This window comes from Dermochelys coriacea, chromosome 6 (assembly GCF_009764565.3).
Source record: "Dermochelys coriacea isolate rDerCor1 chromosome 6, rDerCor1.pri.v4, whole genome shotgun sequence".
NCBI lineage: Eukaryota > Metazoa > Chordata > Testudines > Dermochelyidae > Dermochelys > Dermochelys coriacea.
This window is the reverse complement of record NC_050073.1, coordinates 113,950,027-113,975,129: the sequence shown is the minus strand read 5'-3', so window position 1 is coordinate 113,975,129 and position 25,103 is coordinate 113,950,027. Positions and strand designations below refer to the sequence as shown.

At 39.0% G+C, this 25,103-nt stretch overlaps 1 protein-coding gene across 5 annotated transcripts in view; it reads right to left on the bottom strand.

The window, feature by feature from the left end:
- The window catches only part of ESR2 (estrogen receptor 2), a 75,175-nt gene that overhangs the window by 23,119 nt on the left and 26,953 nt on the right, over positions 1-25,103 (bottom strand). For all 5 annotated transcript variants that reach the window (XM_043517645.1, XM_043517641.1, XM_043517644.1 and 2 more), the window contains 2 exons: positions 18,004-18,120; positions 6,831-7,133 (listed from right to left, as the gene is read on the bottom strand). In XM_043517645.1, coding sequence (XP_043373580.1) covers positions 6,831-7,133; positions 18,004-18,120 — 420 coding nt within the window. The remainder of the gene's footprint in view (positions 1-6,830; positions 7,134-18,003; positions 18,121-25,103) is intronic.

Sequence of the window (25,103 nt, the reverse complement as noted above, 5' to 3'; positions counted from 1 at the left end):
TCTTATAGAAAGGGAAAGGGAAAATAGGAGTTTCCAATTTACCTTCTCTAGATCCAGGGTCCCATGTTCTCTATGATTCTTCTGCCATGGAATTTGCTGTGAAATTCACTGCTTGCTGCAGGTTGTGCTCTAGAACATTTGTTTTCAATAAGTGAGATATTTTTGAATTGAAAATGCCTGCTTTGTAGAAGTTGTCAGGGTGAAGCTGGAGGTTTTGGTTGGTATGGAATGGGCAGTTGGGGCTTTTGGAATCTGTTCTGGCATGGGATTGCACATAAAGCACAGTAGCTGTCTGTTCTTGTCAAAGTTATCTGCAGTGAAATAGTTAACAATGCTAATATTTACATTGTTGTCTGTAGACTTCAGTGTTAACATTCCATTGTGATAAATGGGGCAGCTCATGCTTTTCAGAGCTATTGTTTTAGGCAGTCTGTAGACACAGGAAGACACAATTATGTCATGAGGTCTAGTAATATACATTTTAAATAATGAAAACTTGTGTTGTGGCAACAACAAATCAAACAATATCAAAATAAACAACACTGGCTACTGTATGGATTATATTATTTTTCATATTTAATTTAATAAAAAAATCAATTTTTAATTTGCACCTGGTATAGCATTATTGCCAGTGTCACAGAATCCAGATCCAATTGTCGCACAGAGTCTTATCTATATTGTATACTTCTATTATGTGCCCCTTTGTAGGTGTCTTCTCTAAATGAAGATTTAGGTCAGTCGAAGCCAGAGAAGACTAAGAAAAATCATTGGGACCCATATCAAAGTTAAGCAAATGTGCATCACTTTGCTGAGATATAAATTAACTGTAACCATGCAGGAATAGGACCTGTCACTTTAGACAGTGCAAGGAAAACTTTTGATCAACGTACAGTGGCAGCCAAAAAAGCATACCAAAACCCCCCCATCAATACACAAAAACAAAATTGGCAGTATAATAAATGAGATTTTAAATATTCAATTTCATTCCTAAAATAAAAATGTTCTAATGCCACTATATAAATCAAATAGTACACTCTCACCTGGAATATTGTGTTTCGTTCTGGTCACTCTATTTCAAGAATCCTACTAAGCTATGGAATTCAATGGTATATAGTGAGAACGAGTTCTAGTCACCGTATTTCTATGGTCGGTGTAATACAGGAGGTCAGATTAGATGATCACAATAAGAATGGCCATACTGGGTCAGACCAAAGGTCCATCTAGCCCAATATCCTGTCATCCGACAGTGGCCAATGCCAGGTACCCCAGAGGGAATGAACAGAACAGATAATCATCAAGTGATCCATCCCCTGTCGCCCATTCCCAGCTTCTGGCAAACAGAGGCTAGGGCACCATCCCTGTCCATCCTGGCTAAGAGCCATTAATGGACCTATCCTCCATGAATTTATCTAGTTCTCTTTTAAAAACTGTTGTAGTCTTGGCCTTCACAACATCCTCTGGCAAGGAGTTACACAGCTTGACTGTGCGTTGTGTGAAAAAATATTTCCTTTTGTTTTAAACCTGCTGCCTATTACTTTCATTTGGTGGCCCCTAGTTCTTGTGTTCTAAGAAGGAGTAAATAACCCTTCTTTCTCCACACCAGTCATGATTTTATAGACCTCTATCAAATCCCCTCTTAGTTGTCTCTTTTCCAAGCTGAAAAGTCCCAGTCTTATTAATCTCTCCTCATACGGCAGCCATTCCATTTTTGTTGCCCTTTTCTGAACCTTTTCCAAGTCCAATATATCTTTTTTGAGATGGGGCAACCACATCTGCATGCAGTATTCAAGATGTGAGTGTACCAATGGTCCCTTCTGGCCTTTGAATCTATATGAAAAAGAATATAGCAGAAGTAGACAGTGCAGTTCCTGATCTCTAATACATTAAACTAGCTAACCTAAAAAGAATTTAAACTTTAAAAGCAAGAGTCATTATGAAGATTTCTATGCCTCTAAACAAATATTTCAGCCTTATCACACCCACTAACACCAAAAATATATTCAGAAATAGAGAAAAACCAATGTGGCAAATTGCAGTCACAGAAGAACAATACGACCAAAAAAAAAAAAAAAACCCAAAACCCTGAAATATGACCAAAAAAAAAAATCCTGAAAAACACATTCCAATTAAAGAAAAAAATACTTATGAAAAGCAACTATTGCTTGCCATCTAGGAAAGTAACAAATATAATGCACTTACCAATTACTTTCACTTCTGCTTTGAGCGATAAAATAAGATAACTTGAAACTGAAAATGGGTTCCTTATCCAACTGCATGGAAGCAAGGATCTACCATTTTCAAAAGGTCACTGAAAGTACAATTACTGCTCATTGGGCCACAGTTCAAGATCTCTGTAATTTAAATATAATTTAAGACTTTTCTTACAGAAAGTAAATATATTTACTTTCTGTAAGAAATATACCAGTATATTATAACAAAGAAAAAAATATTCTTCTAGTTTCTCATCTTTCCCATTATGCATCATTTTTGTGGTTAGCATAAAAAACATTCAAATATTTGGATAAGCCAGAGTGGTTGACTAAGATGACGACTAGGGTCCTGGACCTGCAACCCGGGAACTGTTGGGTGCTCAGAGCTTTGAAAGTCAGACTGCTTCTTTAAAGCCTAAATATGGATTTAGGCACCTAACTTTAGGCACCCAATTTTGAAAAGTTGGCCTACTCCTACATTCTGAAGCTTAGCTATAATAATTATTTTTAAATCAGTATTACAGTAAACAAGTAAAAGTTGTGTTAACTATCACAAGAGGTAGTGTTGGGCACTCAGAATTGGGAATGCATTCAATTTGTCACTTCTATTTTCTACGTTGTTCTAAAACTAAATAGTCTATTTTTATTCTATGAAATACAAGCTAAGTAGTAAAAACAATATACACGATACTCTAATAATGCTTCTAGGATCTGTATGATGATTTCTACTTGCCTTAACTGTTTTTTCATGTAGTTGGAATATTACCAAGAAAGGGATTTGATTTGCAATGCTCTGAAAATAAAGACACTACAAGCATTCAAAAACGAAACCAAACAAAAACTCAGCAACAAAATATAGTAATCAGAGTTGCAATGAAAGTTCTGTTTCATGATGGACTTGAAATTTCAAAATTTGGCTCTGTTCAAACTGGATTGAAAAACTGAAAATTTTATAATCCTCTGTGAAAAAATTGATTTTTTGTTTCAGATTATTTTAAATGCTTTAAATACAAAAGTTACAAAGAAAATGCACTAAAAAAACCCCAAAACATAAAATTTATTTCTGAACATACTGGAACTTGTCCTCAAAACAAAATTAACCTAATTTTGCAAAATGTTTTAATTTCAACAGAACCACATATTCCAATGGAGTATAGTTCTGCTGAATTAACCCAACCAGTAACAAAACATACTGATGCAGAATGAAAAGGAGTACTTGTGGCACCTTAGAGACTAACAAATTTATTAGAGCATAAGCTTTTGTGAGCTACAGCTCACTTCATCGGATGCAGAATAGGAATCACTGTTTAGCATTCTCTTCCTTGAATTTACACGTATTTTATACCACTAGGAATAAGGGTGAATGATTTGGACATTCAGCTTCAGAACATACAAGCCTCAGTTCTCAGTCTAATCTTTTCTTCAACTTGCCATGAGTTCTCTCCACCTAGTTCATCTCTCAATCATGAACCCAATCCTGCAAACACAGACCACCATCTGTAATATTTGCTACCATTAGTAGTACTACGGTAGTCTTACTGGGCTACTCTTAGTGGTAAGCACTATGATTGAAGATAAGTGTTTGCCTGGTTGAGCCCTATAATGCTGTATCTTGGGTTTCCTTTATTGTTTAAATGTTTTTTTTATTTAGCTACTATTCTGTTGGTGAATTTAGTTCTCAGGAAAATGAGGGATTACAGTCATTGGCTTAGTATATGCTAAACAGTGTGGCCAAAGAGAAAGCAAGCATCTTCATACAACTTTGTCAATGATCTGCCACTTAAATTGATGAGTCGATCTGGGTGAAATTTTTCAGCCAAAATTATTTTTCAACCAAAATTGTATATTTTTTTTTAACACTGAAATGTTTCATAAATTTGTGTCAGTTCTACTTAACTGTTTTGGTTAAAACAAACCCTAAAATATATTCCAAAAAAATTGAAAAATTCTGTTTCAACATTTTCTAACAAAAGATTTCACATTTTTTAGTTCAAAATGAATGTAATTTTTTTTTTAATTCAAAAACATTTGTAAATAGTAAAACCAAAACAGGATGTTTTGATTGTGTCAAAAAAAAGGCATTTAATTCAACCTAAAATTAATTTATGACTTTTCAATTTGCTAGAAGCTCTGAAATATTTTGTTTTCAGTTCAACTTGAAAACAAATTTTTTCTTCAATTTTTCAGAAATACCAGTGAACTGAAAAATCCGTTGTTTCACACCTTTCGTAGAATATCAAGGTTGGAAGGGACCTCAGGAGGTCATCTAGTCCAACCCTCTGCTCAAAGCAGGACCAATCCCCAACTAAATCATCCCAGCCAGGGCTTTGTCAAGCCTGACCTTAAAAACCTCAAAGGAAGGAGGTTCCACCACCTCCCTAGGTAACGCATTCCAGTGCTTCACCACCCAAGTAGTGAAAAAGTTTTTCCTAATATCCAACCTAAACCTCCCCCACTGCAACTTGAGACCATTACTCCTCCTTCTGTCATCTGGTACCACTGAGAACAGTCTAGATCCATCCCCTTTGGAACCCCCTTTCAGATAGTTGAAAGCAGCTATCAAATCCCCCCTCATTCTTCTCTTCTGCAGACTAAACAATTCTAATTTCCAACTTACTGGAAAACTGTTCCTATTTTTCTCCTGGGCCATTCTTGAACAGAGATTTGTGATCAGTTATATTCTGATTTTGTAAGAAGGAAAAAAAAAAAAAAAGAGAAAAACGGTAGGTCATAATGACAGGGTTGGCATAAAACTGTAGATTTTCTAGGCCAGAACAAATAAGGTTATGCTTTAATACTTGTTCTTTGCATTACCAATAACTTAAAAATAAAAGGTTTCAGAGTAGCAGCCGTGTTCGTCTGTATTCGCAAAAAGAAAAGGAGTATTTATGGCACCTTAGAGGCTAACAAATTTATAAAACTTATACTCAAATAAATTTGTTAGTTTCTAAGGTGCCACAAGTACTCCTTTTTTAAAAAAAAAAATTCCCTTAATATCCCTAACTATTTTTGCCTCTAAAGAGAATGTGTGATAAATCTGAGCACAGTATTATATACCACTTAGCAAGCTGATGCTCTTGTATAGCAACAACAAAGTAAACTGTTAAACCATGGGACAAACTCTGTGCCTGGATACATGCACGTTGTTTTCAATTACTGTAATGGGAGCCATTCTTCAGAATTCCAGGGATGAATTTGGCCTTAACAGTTTTAAAATTATGTAGACATTTTAAATTAAATGTAATACTTACGTGGAGATAGATAGTCAGTCTATTCATCACTGTTGACGTATTAAAATGCTAATTTATGGTTCCTAACAAAACTGCTCTTTAGTCCACTTGCTAAAAAGGACTTAGTTAACATTACATGTGATTGCTGATCTTGTCTAAAAAACAAGTGTTCACTAATTTTAAAATGACATATACATCATATATAATATGGTTGTTCTCTAAATCAAAACATTTTTTGATGAATTATGGAGCTGAAAGAGTTTTTACCTCCTGAGGAAAAGCTGTGCCACTGCGCACATGCATAATTAATGAGAAGCACATATTTTAATTTTTTGCACAGAAAAAGCTTCTGCTGGAAAGTTGCTGCAGTTCCACCTTTGCCCACCGGAGGGCACTATGGTGATAGAACAGAGCAGCAGCTCCCAGCCAGCTAGGGAAGAGAAAGAGCCTACCTTCTTCACAGTACCCGTTTGCCCAGGTCAGGAGACAGGTGCTATGGGGAGACAGACATCATGGGGCTGCTAGGGAGTCAAGATGGGGTCATAAGAGCTAGTCGGCTAGGACAGGCTGGGGCAGGCGCTGAATTGGAATGGAGGTGCAGGGCCACAAGGGGATGGGAGATGCAGGGCCACATGGGGACAGGAGAGGGTGTGTGGGGCAATATAGGGATGGGGGATGGCTGAGTGGGGGTGGAGGGACATGTGGACAGGGGGTGCAAAGACACATGGGGACGGGGACAGGGACAGATGTGCCTGACTGAATGGGAGAGGCTCGGGGTCAGATAGGGTCTGCATGGGGGAAGCTCCCTAACAATCCCTCCCCGCCCACAAAAAACCTGTTCCATACTTTTCACACCCAGGCACCTTCCCAGCAATTACTTCCCTCTCCCTCAGTTCCTCCATTAACCCTGACTCCCCCAAGCCTTTGCATTGCTTCTGAAGAGTGTGGGAACTACAGTTCTGTACTGTAGTTTAAATGAATTTTTCCTCAGAGTTCTATATTAATATGCCTAGTATGGAATCTATTTGTCAAAAAACATTTCCTGAATCTTTTTTTGTTGTCTGTATTGTTACAGAAATACTTGTTGATAGGTACTTTGAAATAAATGACCAAAAATAATTGAAACTGATGTGATTATATTGTCAAATAAAATATGCAGAATTGTGCAGTATTTTAAAATATTGTGCATAGAATTTTAAATTTTTGTGTTGCAGAATTTGTAAGTTTTCCACTGCCATTTTAAAAGTAAAATCTTAAGGCCTTGAACCTACACATTTATTGCCACACTACTTCTACTTCAGAATCTAAACAATGGATTAATATTTATAGTAGAGGTATTTGCACCTAGTACAAAATTTCTATGGAAAAAAAAAGGTTTTGAAATTCTTACCAGGAATTTTCTTGGCCCAACCAATCATGTGAACCAATTCTTTGTCTGCAAGCTTTGTCAATGACATCATCATGGAGACTTCTGTAAATGGCTTGTTGGGGCGACTCACCAGCAACACATTAGGAGGTTCGGCTTCAAGTAATGTTAAAATGAACTGCTCAGGACTGAGTGCATTAAGGAGGATTTCTTTCACTCGGGTTGTATTTTCACTATTCATTTTAGCTTTGCCAGTGCAATGCACTTGATCTTCTGAATTACGATGACGGCGTATGATACGATACCCACAACGTTCTCTTCTTGAACCTGAGACAAAGAAAGTTACATAATTACAATTTTTTTCTACCACAGTTTTACATGAATCCAAAGATGGAGAAAGACAACAAAAAGTACATTCCACACTGAAGTTAGGATTTTCAAGGCACTCAGCATTGGTTTAACTCTGCTTCCATTGACCTTAATGGAGGCTGTCTTTTAATCCAAAAGAATATAACTTAAAGTGAGCTGAATCAGGTCTAAAATCTGTTTTAAAATCAAAAACTCAGTGGAATAGCTCCCTCTGACTTTAGTAACAAACAGATCAGGTCTTTGTTTGCAAACAAAGCAGATATATACATATACAACAGAAATAAAAAGAAAATTAGTTCTGAAAGCATGTCAATTGATCCAAAATAAACACCTCACATGGAAATACAAGCTGGGCCTTATTAAAGGCCAGAAGTTGTTTGTTTATTGTTCACTATGTCACAGAGCAAGCTGATTTGCTCTGGCTGTGAATACTACTATACTTGAGAACATCATTAATTGTACTTTGAAAAAATGTGAAGAAAAAGTCTTGTTTAAAACAGGATACTTTCACTTCTCCCAAAATTTAGCTATGGGATTTTTGAAAGCATTCAGCCTTGGCCTAACGTTCATCCCACTTTGTTGCTGAATACATTATATAACAAAAAGCTTTTGTTATTGTTGTCACTCTAGTTACTGTTAAATGGTTATTTGTAAAATCTAGGATTTTGCTATTTAAAAATAAGAGGCATATTTAAATAGTTTATAAGAAGATGTTCTTAAACTGAAATTCTCTGGTACCATAACACTTATTTTCCTAAAATAAGTATATCTCAAGTAAAAATAAAAAGATTAAATTGTTTAGAAGTCAAATTTTTGTTTTAGAGACACCAAAATGTTTTCTTAGTCTGAAGATTTGTCAAACTACAAATAAGCCAGTGCTAGTATCAGATGTATTTTGGGCCATTAATGGTCAATTAACTCTGCAATACACTTTACCAAGATCACAACACATGCCAGCAGTCATTAGCTTTGTTTTTTCTAGCAGAATTTTCTTCAAATACCCTCTATCAAAATCTGCAGGACCCTCTTTAATCACTACAAGTTAAATTTTATACTAACGTGTTCCACTCTTTTCTCCTTGTCAGGGAGCAATACTATTCCTTTAAATTATGAGTTGGAACAGAAAGCACTTGCACCACTTCACTCTCTCCACCAATAGCTATTAGTGATCCCTCTTTCAACAGGACATTTAAAACGCAAACTAACTTTATCAATAGGTCATTGTTTAATTTAGAGAAATCCAGGGAACTTGACTTGACCTTCACTTCAAATATATATAACATTAAGCATTAAAGGGTCAAATAAATAAATCCCCCAAAGTACCGGAAACATAATCCCAGTACAAATATTGCTTCACCGTAGAATCAGTACAAATATAGTTGAGCTGTCACTGGACAAATACGAATAAATACAATAGATCTACTATATACATTCATCTAAAACTGCAGACAATATTATAGCTGTTTCTGTGACATTTTTCTCAGTTGCTTTTATATTCTAAGAGGTTTTGCAGAACCCAGTGCAAATTTCCATTCTTCATGCAACCTTGGGCTTATAAAGATAATTTTTAGCATTGTGCCTTAAAGGGGGAAGGGTGCAGTTGTGGGTTGTTGGTTTCTGTAATAGTTAACCTTTAGCACTATCAAAAGAGTTGGCAACCAGCTTTAAAAACTATATAATCCTGAGTTCTAGGTCACCATTTAAGTATAAATGCAAAAGGAAAAGATTAACTACTCTGGTGTGACCTGCAAGTCTTGGAAAGCCTATAGTGTATTTATTGAAGAGTTAGAACAGTGAGAAACAACTAAATATAGAGCTCTGTATTACCATGAGTTAAGATCTGATCAAGTTAAACACTTAACCATGTGCAGAAGGATTACTCACACACTTAAAGTTACACACCTTGCATATGCTGGGGCTTCTGTTGGCCAATCAGGTCCCCAACACAAATTAGAGCAGACTGAGGGATTGCCCTAATTTGTTCCCCAGTTGCAATAATTCCTATGGGCATTTACACCAGCCAGGAATAGCTGTATGTAACACCACCCCAAGTATATCTCCTGTGCCAAAGTTCCTGTGGAGTGTCGTAGGGTCAGTTATGCACCCAATGGCATCTCCCCATTTGTCAGGATATTATAGTGATTTTGTAGACCCTTTATTTCCAGGGCACAATACACTGATGAATCTAATCTCCTAAAGCCTCCTACTCTCTATATAATTGTATAACCTATATTAAAACATGTTCATGCTGTTTTAAAAAAATTAGGTCAACTTTGACCCAATGTAGTCACACTGGGAGAGAACAGAATTTGGCCTCCTGAATTTAGAGTTGAGATAGGCTTCCAAATTGCCTTTTTATTAAGTAGTATTTGAGGGTTTCTGCTATGTCTGTTCTACAGTTAATCAGCACAGAGAATCCACCACTAAACTTTCATCCAGGTACACTACTAAATTCTTTATTCCATGTATAGTATGTGACAATGTAGTTTTTGGTTAAGCCGAATATTCCTTTTCATTTAGTTGCTATTTGGTACGTTTTCATCATAGTATATATATTCTATACCTTACCCCTTTACTATCGCACCAATATTGATATTCACAGACTGTATTAAGAGTATACAATTGTTAGTTTTTCCTATAAAGCGACAAGATCTTTTAAATTACTTTAGAATGAAATATTCAACTAATAAAATTTCATCTCATTTGTGCTCTATTTCAAACGTAACAGCAAAACTTGGTCCATCAATGGCTATTAGCCAGGATGGGCAGGAATGGTGTCCCTAGCTTCTGTTTGCCAGAAGCTGGGAATGAGTGACAAGGGATGGATCACTTGAAGATTACTTGTTCTGGGATTACTCTGGGACACCTAGCACCGGCCACTATCGAAAGACAGGTACTGGGCTAGCTGGACCTTTAATCTGACCCAGTAAGGCCGTTCTTATGTAAAACTTGTATTTAAATTTCAATGAAAACTAATCTATGGCCAGTGCACAATATCAAAATACAAGAGAAAAGTTATGACAGCGTTGTTCCTTAAAAGACCTCTTTTGCTCCACAAATATACTTTGTAATAACAAAACAAAAATAAAAAACAGGATACTGAATTATAATTTGTATTTGGTTTAATTATCGGAAATTGTCATGTGAATCATCCTTTGTCTAGTATATCAGCACATCTGGAATGCAATTCTTCAGTAATTAACAGGATGCAGTTTAATTCAGTATTAAAAATGTATTTTCTTTGGATTAGAAAAAAATATTAGTCATATTTTGCTATAATTCAACATTTAGATCTGCTAACTTAATTAACAAATCATGATGCAGCACCTTTTAAGTTGATCAAATGCTGTTTTAAATTAATAAAGCTTCCATGTTTTCTTTTGAAACGTAGTGCCCTCTTAATATTTTATCCTATCTTTTCATCTAGAGCTCTACTTGACAAAAAATGTGCAAACTTATTAGCCCAACATTACATTTGGCTTAAGTACAGCAATTTGAAGCAATCTGTATGAAAAACTTGCAGTCTAGCAAACACATTGACATACAGAGATCAGGGTTTGTTCCTCTCCCTGCCACAAATTTCCTATGTAACCTTTGTCAAGTCACTTAAATGCCATTCCTCATTTATATAATCTAGAAAATGCACGTAATACCAGAGAAGGTGTTTTGGTAAAGAATGCAGAAGTCAGTCATTTTACCAGATACTTTCATTTTGCAGAATAAAGCTGTAATTAACAACGGTACCCTGTATTTTATATGGGACTCCACAATAAGAGCACTATTTTCACACATTGGCTGGGATGGCATAAAAACTAGTCACCAGAGCAGAACAGATGCACCATATTAAATAAGGTATTCAAATGATTCTTTTTTTTGCTCACTAATTGACTATGAACAAATTACAAAATTTTCTAATATTTCATTATTTAATATGAAAAATTCCTTCAATAAATGATTTTTGCTTTGTTTGTTTGCTTTTTATTTGTATGTTGCAAATATTGCCAATTTCTGCTGTGTTGAATAGTTACACAAGTCAGAAGCATTGCTTTTGCTCCCTAAACAATTGCTTATGTAACTAACAAAATCAGCATGAACTGTGCGTTTTACAAATGAATATACAATTCAAAATTCTTTTGTTTGATATTTGAGCTTAATTTTATATGTATTTTTGGAGTACCCACAGATTCATTTAGCTATACTGATCACAAAGAAGTTGCTGTCTGCCAGACACTGCAGAACAATGGATTAAATTACTATAAATTTCTACAATATCTACAACAAAAGCCAGTGCAGTTACTGAATTTGAAATCCACACAGTGCTGTGAAAGTCATTTTCTTTCATTTCTAACAACGTAAGTAAATTTGGAATATTTGAAAATTCCACCTAAAAAAGTGAGTTCAGTTTTCTAACATGGGGAAACGGACATCTAAATCCTGCACTTGGCAACTCAAACTGGCACGTGAACTTGTAAAAAAGCCTAACAAGCCTATTGACTGATGAAAGTATTGAAAGATAAGATTTGGACATTCCATTAATGACCCACACATTTGAAAAATCAGGCTCTGTATTTTCTGAACTCCTTTAATATATTGGCAGCAAATGGAGAAACACAACATTCATGCAAAAAAAGAAACAGTGAAAGAAAAAATAAACCCAGTCAATAGGAAACCTAAATAGTCATTAAGGAAGAGGTCTACTCCAGTCCCAGCAAGCAAACAAAAAAAAAAATACCAACCTACCCACTCCAAGAGTGGATAGGATAGCAAAAAGATGAGTACCTCCCCTCTTCTCGATTGCCCTGGATAAATGGCTCAATCCATGTCAGGCTCACCAAGGCCAATGACAGAAAGCTCCAAAAGATATTCAGCTGACGCAGTGGAACTCCAAATCGTCTCAGCTCCTCCAACGCTGCAAAAGGAGCTCCCAATCCACACTAAAAAAGTAAGACAAGTTGAGGGCAAAGACACCCGTACTTGAAGAACAGGTTCAGGTAGAAAGGGTAATCAGCATGGTGATGCACACACATCACCCACAAATTATCCAACTTTTCTGATCTACTTTGCCTGAGCCTGCTGGACTGGGTTTGTTTTTTTTTTTTTTTTTTTTGCATGAATTCTGTTTTCCCCTTGTGCCTGATGAGGTGTTAAACAGTTACTTTTCCACAGCTGGTCATTTTGGCATTTTTTCTGATGCTGTTGATGTGGCAAATGTGTTTTCTCTGATGTGAAATTTAACAGTATACTAGCCTTCTTTAGCCACAAAGATTTCTAAGGGAAACTTGCAGATGCAGTATTCGAGGTTCTCATTTTTCTATTGGCAGTGGTGGTATTTCCCACATTAAATCTCCAGTATCACCTTGATACAAGTTCTAAAAAATAACCTTCACCACCTGTGATCTGCTGCTTGGACTTCTTGGACATCACTGCCTTCTTAAATGATGAGAAGAAAAATCAGAGCAAGAGACTGCACAGCAATGTTTTCCTAATGTCTTCCACTGTTTCAAAGGGTTTATATACAAACCAATCATTTTTAAATTATTGAAAATTTCTGTCTATGAAATCCCCAATGAGGATTTGTTGGCTTTAAAAATCTGAAATTATATTCATGCCAGATTTTGCAAACTCAGTGTGGGTTTTACTTTATGGAAGCTTTCCATGCTGTGGTGGCTGGTTCTTAATGGACTATGTTGTCCCTCTGCTGGGAAGCAGAGTTCCATACCAGCCCCGGCCTGCCAAAAGTCCACTTTCCCAAGTATCCCATCCCATCCTGTGTTTCAGCACCAAAAGTGGACCAAACCAAACCATTCAGAAGAGGGGGAAGAAACCTCAATTTAGGAAAAAGTGGAATGCACCTTCCTAGTCCCTAGAGTAAACAGTCCTATTAAAGTAAATCTCTAATGAGAAAAAAAAAATAGTGGAAAATTTATCATTTTGCTCCATGGAAAATGGCATTTTATTTTCTATGAAAAAATAGGTCTTTAATTATGGCAGTTTGTTTTAAATGCATGGGCATATGGAAGTCAATGAGATCTTTACCTAATGAACTGTGGGATTGAGCCTATAATCCATATTACTAAAGTAGGCTTCTGTTGCTCACGTCAACTCAAAATCTAAATTTGATAGACATCACCTTTTCTCACAGATGTCTTGTAAGTGACCTGATGAGATGCTTTGAGACAATTCAGTTTTGATTGCAAGATATGTAATTTCTGTTTTCATCTTCCAAAAAACTGAAATAGAGTTCTCATGAATTTTATTTGAGGAAATTTATCCGATTTCAATGCAACTATTTTAAAAAACACTGATGTTATTTATTTTGTCTTGAAAATTCTCACATTTAAGCATTTTTAGTCTACATTGAATGTTGTTAGAATATGAGTATATTTGGGAGAAAATAGTAAAAATTCCAGTTCTATAAATTTAGGAAGATAAATGGACAGTGTCAATCCAAGATTTAGATCAGTAGTAGTAGTAGTAGTATTACTATCATGCCCAGGAGCCTTAGTCATGTACCTGCACCCCATTGTGATAGGCACTGTACAAACACACAGCAAAATAGACAGTCTCTGTCCCAGAGAACTTAAAGAAGTGTTTTAGAGATTTCTTTTTTCAGCACCATTAGAACAATTTTTGGTCACTTTTAAAAACCATTCTCCTGCAATTTTTGAAATTCAGATACTGCTGCTCATTTAGGTCCCATTCCTACAAAGATTTATGCTTGCTTAACTTGATGGATTGTGAATAGTCCCATCAAAGTCACTGACTATGCAATGAGTAAAATCTGCAGAAATGGCTAAGTGACTTAGGACCTGAAATTGCATTTTCAAAATGAAATTAGGCATTTAGGTACCTAAAGCTCAGTGAAAGTCAATGGGAGTTAGGCTCCTAAAGACCAGAATTTTTAAGTTATTTAAGTCACCTAATGATCTGGACCTAAGGATGAGATTCATGAGAGAGCTTGTGGCACCTTAGAGACTAACAAATTTATTTGGGCATAAGCTTTCGTGGGCTAAAACCCACTTCATCAGATGCATGGAGTGAAAGATACAGTAGTCAGTTTATATATTACAGCACACAAAAAGATCGGAGTTGCATTACCAGGTGGGGGGGGGTCAGTGCTAGCAAGGCCAATTCAATCAAGGTGGATGCCGCCCATTCCCAACAGTTGACAAAAGGTGGGAGTATCAACAGAAGGAAAATTACTTTTAAGTCGATCATTCTTCAACAAAAAAAACTTCAAAACCAAACTTCAACGAGAAACTGCAGAACTTGAATTAATTTGCAAACTTGACACCATCAAATTAGGCCTGAATAAAGACTGGGAATGGCTGGGTCACTACAGAAAGTAATTTTCCCTCTGTTGATATCCACCCCTTCTTGTCAACTCTTGGGAATAGGACACTTCCCCCTTGATTGAATTGAACATGGCTAACCCTCTGAAACATCAGACACCTTGCAAACCTTTAGCCTAGTGGTTAAAGTATTTAGCCAGGATGTGGGAGGCAAGGGTTCAATTCCCCCCTCTACCAGATGTGGGGCAAGGATTTGAACTCCCACCTCCCAAGAGTGTGTCCTGTCTACAGGGTATTGTGGGTCAGGTCTCTCTCCATCTCTACTGTTGGAGTTCTTCTACTGTATAAATAATTAAATATTCACTGGTTCCACAAGTGAGTGACTATATCCAATGGGATGTGCAAGGTGCTAGTCCCTCATCAAGGTGGGAACTGAATCCAAGTCTCCCATATCCTGAGTGAGTGATCTATCCATTGGGCAAAAGTTCATAAAAAGGAACACCACACATCCTCCTCCCGCAAGGGCAAGATAAGCGGGGGAAGGCCTAGTTTATGAATCCCAGTGGGGCTTAGGTTTAAATTAGGGTATGTCTACACTTCAAGCTGGGAGGCTGATTGCCAGCTCGAGGAGCCACACTAATGCTAGCGGTCATCGAGCTAGCACTCTCAAAGGAGATTGCAGCCCAGCAGTGTGAGCAGCAGGAGGGCCTAGCTGCCCCAAGTATGTACTTAGCATCTTTGATGGGCTTACACTTGAGCAGAGCAAGTGGCGGGAGGGGCTAACTGCCTCATGTGCCTCCTCGAGTTGGGAATCACACTCTTAGTTCAAAGTGCAGACATACCCATAGGTGCCAAGCACTGGGCAGTGACAGGACTTTGGGGCTATGCACATGCCTAGCTGATGAAATTTAGGTGTCTGGGGACTTTAATGGTGGAAACTTAGGTGCCTAGGGATTTTACGTGCCTACAGAGTTAGGCCGCAACTGAGTAGGGGTTTGTGAATGTCAGTGGCACCTAAATATTGACTTTTGATGCCTAAAGTGGCAACTGGACTCCAATTTGTTAGTCTCTAAGGGTGCCACAAGTACTCCTTTTCTTTTTGCGAATACAGACACGGCTGCTACTCTGAAAATAAATCCCCTTTGTGACCCCACCCTAAGCATCTAAATCAATTCTGAAAATGGGACAGATGCTTCTGAAAATGTTACCCAGTACATAAAGTTAAGATGCACTCTCATTTGCAGGATTGGGGGCTTACTTCAGGAGAACCAGATTAAAGCAACTACCCTGTTATTATTTACTTTTTACATTTCCCTCAGCTTAGACAATCAGCATTAACTATGAAAAAAATAATAAATCGTAATAAAATATACCTAGCTCTTATATAGCACTTATCAGTAGAGCACAATGCACTTTACAGTATCAGTCTCATTATCCCAATTCAACAGAAAAGTAAATTAGACATTTACAGTTCTCTCAGTTTGATTTTTAACCTAACAGTGACCCTTTAAATACTATCTTTTTGACAACAAACACATATAAGAACATAAGAGCAGCTATACGTGGCCAGACCAATAGATGATCTAGGCCAGTGGTTCCCAAAACTTTAACAACCTGTGAATCCCTTTCACTAAACTGTCAAGGCTTGCGAATCCCCTCCTAAAAATGAATATTTCCAGGGATTTTCTCCTTTACCTGAGTATAAATTATAAAAAGCAGTGATCTTGGAAATATAAAATATGTTTTATGACATGCTTATTACACACTATTTATTATTAATTCTTTATCGTTACAGTATTTTTATTACATTACAAAAACGGCAACACTCTTCCAAGATCTCTCTTTCATAGCTTGTATCACTTTGAATAAGCCTGTTAAAAGACAAGGCTCCTATGTTTCATCAAGGAGTATCAGATGTGAAACAGCATGAAGGTATTTAAGAAGCCAATTCAAAGAGTTCCTCCTACACAATAATTCAGGTCTTGAGCAGTCCAGGCAAACAATACACATTACAACAACACTTAAACTTGTTCTTCGTAATAATTTTAAAAACAATACTAGCTGCCTATTTAATTTTAAAAACAGCAAAAAATATCTACCTCCATTTCCATTTCTTATAAGGAGTCTTGAAGTTTAAATCTCCTCAGTGTGATAGATATGCTTGCTTTGATCTGCTTACCTCTTAGAAGTCCAGGGGCTCCGGGCTGCTCGCCCCATGCTACCTAGGGTCCCTAGGGACAGCTCTGTCTACCATTAGGGAATTTCCCCCCTCCCCCCGAGAACCCCCTGTAACATTTTGTGAACCCCAGTTTGCGAACCACTGATCTAGGCCAGTATCCTGTCTGACAGTGGCCATTGCCAGATGCTTAAGAGGGAATTTGGAGGAAATGAACAGAACAGGGTAATTTTGAGTGATCCATCTCCTGTCATCCATCCCTGCTTCTGGCAGTTGGAGGGTTAGGGACATCTGGAGCATGGGGCATCATCTTGGCTAACAGCCACTGATGAACATATCCTACATGAACTTACTTAAATTCTTTTTTGAGACCATTATACTTTTGGACTTTGCAACATCCCCTGGGCAATGAGTTCCACAGGTTGATTGTGTGCTGTGCAAAGAAGTACTTCCTTATGTTTGTTTTAAACTTATTTACCCTTTCACATAGGCAGCAACACTTCACTATTCACTTTCTCCACACCATTCATGATTTTATTGATCTATCATACCCCCCTCAGTCATCTCTTTTCTAAGATGAACAGTGTGTCTTTTAATCTCTCCTAGTGTGGTTCCATACACCCTACTCATTTTCGTTGCCCTTCTCTGAACCTGTTTTATTACCTCTCCCTTCCTAATGGTTCCTAATATTGTTAGGTTTTTTTGACTGCCACTGCACACTGAGCAGATGTTTTCAGAGAACTATCCACAATGAATCCAATATCTTTCTTAACTAGTAACAACTAATTTAGATCCCATTATTTTGTATGTAGAGTTCAGATTATTTTTTCCAATTTTGCTGACATAACTGCTTGTGTACATAGCGCTATGTCAGACGGAGACGCTCTCCTGCCAACATAGATACTATCGCTCATTGAGCTGGTTTTATTATGTCGATGAGAGAGCTCTCTTCCTTCAGCAAAACACAGCTACATGAGCACTCTTACAGAGGCACAGTTCCATCACCACAGCTGTGCCTCTGTAAGCTTTTAAGTGTAGACATTGCCTTAGGACCTCATCCTGCAAGGTGTAACATCCAGGTGAACTGCCTTCAGGTTGCATCTGCAAAAGTAAAGCAGTCTTCCTGCATGCTACATGTTGCAGGACTGGAGTCTTAATGCTTCCTACTATTTTTCTTCCCAAAATGAATACTAACTGGAGTGACTCTTTCTCCTGAAAATCAGTGATTTCCTTCCTACATGTAAATGTAAGTCTTACTTTAGTTACCTGCCATGCCTTTTTTTAGACTTAAGCATAACTTAGAAGTTGTATAGAAATGACAAGGTGATTAAAAAAAAAATGAAAACAAAAAACAACTCACCACATTTCATCATTCCTACTTCACAGCATTTCCGTAGTCTACATGCCTGACAGCTTTTACGCCTATTTTTATCTATTGTGCATTGATTGGTAGCTGGACATATGTAATCATTGTGTCCTGCAACAGGATATAAAGAAAAAATATTTTAAATCTCAAGCAATATGTTAAATTTCTTCTGTTAGGTAACTTGAAAAACATTTTGTAGCTGATAGAATGCTGAATACTATTGTTAGAGCAAAAGCAAAAAAAAGTTACAAAGCCAAAAGGTATTCAACACAGTTACAGAATGCAATAAATATGGCCACTGATTGTGGAAAGCACTTAAGCTTTTACATCAATGAAAATTAAGCATGTGTTTCTACTTAACATATTAAGTATTTACCTGAATCAGGACCAAAGAGTAATTTTTTCAAAAGTGCCTAAATCACTTCAGCTCTTAAGTTTTAGCAAAATCAATGGGACATAGGCTCCTAAGTGTCTAAGTCACTTTTGAAAATTGGACGCAAGTGCTTTTGGAAATTTTACCCAAAGTGCCTGATTTCCATGCTGTATGAAACCTCAAACATTTTGATTCTAGGTATTCTATAAAGCAGATTTTCATTGTCAGTGCATGTTTTGCTGGCACAATGCCACTTGTTTCACTGGAGTTTCAGCAGCAGATAATTTTGCCAAAGGGGTTTCACTAGTGTACCGGAGTAGACTATTATTTTATTAATTAAATACAATAAAGTCACTTCCTGTAAAATACTGTACATTTCCCTTACAGAAATTAGCCATAGATGCAAAATATTCTCCATCAGTTACAGTTTTTTATTAGTCTTCCCTCATATTTTGTGTGTATGGGGGTGGGGGAGATTATATTTTTAATTGCTGTAAAACTAATAGATAAAAAAAAAACAGAAGGTTTTATGTTCTTGGTTCATGAACAAGCAGCTCAGGAGTTCTTTTCCCAAGGGTAACTATTTTTAACTGAGCTACTGTAAACATTTCCTTGTAAAATTAAAATATTTTCCAACCTTGAATTTTTCAACTACAGTGCTTAAAAAACACATCAGATTACAGTTGTCTAATGTCTTACCGGCAACTGCGACTGACAAAAAAGCAGTTCAACCTGGGCAAAAAGGGTGTAAGGGTGGCTTTAAGCCACCTTTGTTGCCTCCTGATTTTAGGTTGCACTAGGGTCCAGAGCAATGTTCCCTCTAATTTTTTCCATTAAGGTAGGCAGAATAAATTTGGTTTTGTGCACCACCAGTAGAAACAAAAAAACCTAGATATAATATATATTTTTTAAAAAGTTACCATAGGGATAATTACTCCACCCAGGACAGGTTAGGCATTTTAGAACTCACTACTCAAAGAATTAAATTTAAGTGTATGAGAGAAATAAAAATTATGAAATGCATAGACCAGTCAAAAAAACTAAAATAACAGCACTTTGAAAGAATAAAATTAGAGAGAATATGTGCACATTGCAGTAGGAAATACCAAGAAGTAACGAAAATACTTGTATGTGTTGAGAGATGAGCGTGAAAGTGAGTGAGCGAGAGAGCATGTATGTGTGAGACACAGAAATAGTATGTGTGCTGACTGCTGGGAAAGTTTCTGAGAGACGTCATGCACTGTTTATTTAAGGAACTCACTGAAAGCTCTCCTGCTGTCCTGAGCCCCGTCTCCCTGCCCCCACTGCAGAGATGGGGTGCAGGGAGAGGGGGAGGGGAGGGAAGAGGAGAGAGAGCTGGCTGCTGGGGAAGTCTCAGAGACTGTGCACTGTCTCTTTAAGGCACTCACTCATTCACCTGGAAGGCAGCTCTCTCCTGCTCAGAGTCCTGTGCCAGGCTTTCCCCTCTCCCCTGCTCTGTGGGTATGGGGCAGGGGAAGAGGGACACCCTGACATCAGCATCTCCCTTCTTCCACCCCCCCATCCCCACTCTGCACAGCCAGCAGGAGTATCCCAGGAGAAATGTCGGTGCAAAGTGGGGGGGAGGGGAAAGGAAGCACCTGAACACACACACTGCCAGATGTAAACAGCTCTGCTAATCAAGCATGCAGCACTTGAATCACTCTTTGGTGGCCACCCAACCATGCAGCTTAGAGGGAACACGGGGCCAGAGCAACTCCTGGAATTTAGACAATCCTGAGAGACAGTCTAAGTTACAACAGTCTGTCCCTGCCTACATATGCGAAATTGTGCTGCCCATAGTCTCCTCTGCACTACATGCTGCAATTTCAGCTCCTAACTTTTCTCTTCCACCCTAGCTCTACCTCAACATGCTATTCATACCTGCTTTGCTAAATGTCTTGAAAAAGGGGTATGTGGACAGCATACAGCAATCTTCTGCAGTGCCCACACTAGAACAATTCTCTCTTGGTCGGAATCACAGCTTTTAGAACCACTTTACCTGGCACAAAGGGCTTGAAGAAGAGGCAAAAACCTCACCAATAGCATTTAAAGAGATTAAGTCAACCTGAAATATTGTCCATTAAAAAATATTTTAAATTATTTTAAAGTAGTTTCAATACTGTTTAATTTTTGTGGTTTTACAAATCATGTTTTCTGTTTTAAATTCTTTTCTCTTTCCTGTTAAGGTATGACAGACAGCTTCCCCTGTCATTTATATGAATCTGACTACACAGAAGAAACAGTGAAATTGATTGCATACCAAGTCCTTTCAAATGCAAAATAAACAATCTGAAATTAGAGAGGGAAAAAAACCTCCCCCCGCTTCAGGAGTCATGCTGTCATTGGAGGCTCACACAGCAGGTGTGTGTAGGGAGTCACAGAGGACTCAGAGGGGGTTATGGCTTCTTTTAGTAACATTAGAAATTTGCATTCGGAAGGACAAAGCATGCCACAAAGCGTGACTAGTTCATAGTTTTAACCATTCATCTATCACTGCTCCATTGAAAAATAATATTTAAGGAATCATTCAGACACTGAATAGGTAGGGAGGACTATCTGCAGGCTTGGGAGTTGGGGGGTGGGGTGGGGTGCAAGTCTACTGACACTGATAAATTCACTCCATCCATTCTGCAGATTTAGGGCATTTTTTTGTCTTAATTCCTACTGCTTTTCTCCCCGTTGTACTGTGTAAGGAAGGAGAAAATAGGCCCCATATCTTTAATGAAAGAACTTCTACCCTCAGTTGAATGCATACATAACTGCCATTGACTCCTATGCAGACAGAATTTAGCCCCAAAACTGGTCAGCTAAAGAGATATTTAGCTGAACTATAGATATTCCTGAACACCAATTTTCTAATTAAGGGTCATAGTGCCAAATAATGTTTAAATTTACCTTTAAAAAACTTCCTCCACATTTTTTGTGCAAGCTAAAACCTTAAAATGATTTGCCTTTTCTTGGATCCACCCCATATCTATTACAACTGTAAACTCCATATAGACAGAGTTCAACAGGGAAGTACCATGTGTTTTGTTTTTGGTTACTTGCCCATAAAGAACATAAAACTCTCCTATCTGGTATGCTGTTGTGTCAACAAACATTACAAAACTGTACAATTGTAAGGGTCTGTAAATACCAGAACAGAAGGTACGTTATAAAGAAAAGTGAAAGGCCTCAAGCCAAAGCCACAATACGAAAATATGCTCCCAAAGAAAAACAAAATTGGGTGGCAAAACTCCCACTGACTTCAGTGGAATCAGAACTTGACCATAAGTTACTACAAATATCTGATAGCAAGCAAATTAACGTTGCTCAAAGCAAAAGATACTAATTTCCCTCTGTGCAACATGATAACAAAAGAGATGAGATTTCTCAAATTGCTTAGGGCCAAATTGGCCTCCACTGATCCAAGGGAAGGAAAACTCAGGCTTGGTCTACATTGAACAGTTATATCAGCATATATGCATTAATTGGGGTATTAAGAAACCACATCCCTGACTGTCATAGTTATGCCTACAACAACCCCCAGTGTAGATGCAGTTATGTTGATGGAAGAGTACTTCTGTTGGCAAAGGCCTGGTCTACACTATGAGTTTAGGTCAAATTTAGCAGTGTTACCTCAATTTAACCCTGCACCCGTCCACACAGCAAAGCCCCTTTCTTCAACTTTATCGCTCTGCGTTACCCTCAGGAGAGTGATATCATTCATGGTCACCTGGTTGAAATAGGGTGGTTTTAGTAAGCGGACATTCTGAGGTGCCCGTTCCTGCTGGGCTGTTTGCCTGTGGCTGAACAGATATCTTCCCCGCTGTTAGTCACGCGGTGGGTGGAGGGGTGAAGCCATTGTCCCAGAGAATTGGGTGTGTGTGTGTGTGGGGGAGGGTGTTAGTTGGGTTTCTGCTGCACGTGAACCCGGAAACCACAGCCCCTCCTTTTAAATTGCCAACCCATTTTAAATGGCCAACCCAACAGGATGTATGGGAAATGAGGGCACAGCTGTTTGAAACCATTCCCACATGTTATGAAGGTTAAAGAAGCCAAAAGACTGTGGCTTACCATGGCTGTCTGCAAGCCGAATTCTGCTGCCCGGCCCTGCGTGAGTGATCTCTCACACCAAACTGGCATACCCTCAATAAGAGGCAAAATGCGACCTCATAATGAAAGCACATGTGCTATGTAATATTAACAGCAAGGTTTACTGTGAAAGAGTGTACCCATTGTTCTATAAAATGTGTGTTTTTAACTATCACGCTCTCTTTTTTTTCCCCTCCACCAACTGTATGTTTCTCCTTCCCAGAGGCTAGCAAAGATTAGAAGGCGAAAAAAATGCATTTGCATTAAATGTTCTCTGATCTCATGCTGTGCTCCCACAGTGACAGAGCACAGCAAAATATGTGGAGGCAGACAATCTCAGAGTGCAGGAAAACACAATATGACCGCGAGGAGAGGTAGCGGGCTGAAGATGGTAGGTGGCGTCAGCTTGCTGAAAGAAGGTAGGAGTCAATGCTCAGGCTGCTGGAGGATCAAACTCATATGTTCTAACATATGGTTGAGCCGCAGGAAAGGCAGCAGGACCACAGATGGCCACTACAGCCCCTGTGTAACCAACTGCCCTCCTCCCCAAGTTCCATAGCTTCTTCACCCAGATGCCCAAGAATGCGGTTGGGGGGGGGCCCTCCAGCCACCCAGCCACTCTGCACCAGAGCAACAAAAGGCTGGCATTCAATAAGTTTTAAAGTGTTGTGTGGCCTTGTCCTTCCCTCCTCCACCACCCCCTACCCCGTGCTTCCCTCCTCCTCCACCACCACCTCTCCCGGGCAACCTTGGCAGTTATCCCCCTATTTGTGTGATGAATAAATAAAGAATGCATGAATGTGAAGCAACCATGACTTTATTGCCTCTACAAGTGGTGATCAAAGGAGGAAGGGGAGGGTGCTTAGCTTACAGGAAAGTAGAGTGAACCCCGGGGCGGGTTTCCATCAAGGAGAAACAAACAGAATTTTCACACCCCATAGCCTGGCCAGTCCTGAAACTGGTTTTCAAGTCTTCTCTGATGCGCATTGCGCCCTCCTGTACTCTTCTAACTGCCCTGGTGTCTGACTGCACGTAATCAGTGGCCAGGCGATTTGCCTCAACCTCCCACCCCGCTATAAACATCTCCCCGTTACTCTCACACACGCTGCCTGTGTATGGTTTCATGAGTCTTGGCAGTAAGGGGTAGGCTGGGTCCCCAAGGATTTCAACATCCCCAACGGTTATTTTCTGGTCTGGAAAGTAAGTCCCTTGCTGCAGCTGTTGAAACAGAGCAGAGTTCCTGAAGATGCGAGCGTCATGTACCTTTCCCAACCATCCCACGTTGATGTTGGTGAAACATCCCTTGTGATCCACCAGTGCTTGCAGCACCATTGAAAAGTACCCCTTGCGGTTTATGTACTCGCTGCCTTGGTGCCCTGGTGCCAACATAGGGATATCCCACCACAGTTAGGGAATCCCATTGCAGCAAAACCATCCACTACGACCTGCACATTTCCCAGAGTCACTACCCTTGATATCAACAGCTCAGTGATTGCGTTGGCTACTTGCATCACAGCAATCCCCACCATAGATTTGCCCTCTCCAAAATTGATTCCCAACTGACCGGTAGCTGTCTGGCATTGCAAGCTTCCAGAGGATTATCGCCACTCACTTCTCAACTGTGAGGACTGGTCTCACCTTGATATTCTTGCGCTTCAGGGCAGGGGAAAGCAAGTCTCAAAGTTCCATGAAAGAGCCCTGACACATGCAAAAGTTTTGCAGCCACTGGGCTTCGTCCCAGACCTGCAACGCTATGCGGTCCCACCAGTCTGTGCTTGTTTCCCAGGCCCAGAATCAGCCCTGCATACCATGAACCTGCTCAATTGACACCATGATGTGCACATTGCAGGGGCCCATACGTTGTGAGAAGGCTATGTCCATGTCCTCATCACTCTCGTCACCGCGGTGCAGTCACCTCCTCCTCACCTGGTTTTGCTTTTCTTGCAGGTTATGGTTCTGCATATCCTGCTGGATAATGCACACAGTGTTTATAGTGCTCATAATTGTCACGGTGATCTGAGCGGGCTCCATGTTCCCAGTGGTATGGCGTCTGCACTGAGAAAAGGCGCGAAACGATTGTCTGCCGTTGCTCTGACAGAGGGAGGGGTGACTGACAACATGGCTTACAGGGAATTAAAAATCTACAAATTGGCTTTGCATCAAGGAGAAACAGAATGGCCCCCTCAAGGATAGAGCTCCAAAACCTGCGTTTAGCAGGCCATTGATTTCACGGAGGGAGAGAGGGGGAGAAAATGAATACAAAACAAATGTGGTCTATTTCTTGGTTTGATCCACTTCATCTATCTTTACACATCTTAGGCTGGCAGCAGACAGTGCAGTACAACTGCTAGCCATCGTCATCTCCTGGGTGCTCGGCAGAAGATGGTGCAGTACAGCTGCAGGCAGGACTGAATCACCATGAGACGAAACTTAAAAGAGAAATGACCTGGTTGACCTGGCAATTCACTCCCATGTCTGCCCAGGCGCTCCTGACCAACCTCACCGCGGTTGGCTAAGAGAGAACCCTGGAGTACGGTGACGATGGCTACCAATCATACTGCACTGTCTGCTGCCAAAAGGCAATGCGCTGCTGCTGTGTAGCAATGCAGTACCACATCTGCAAGCA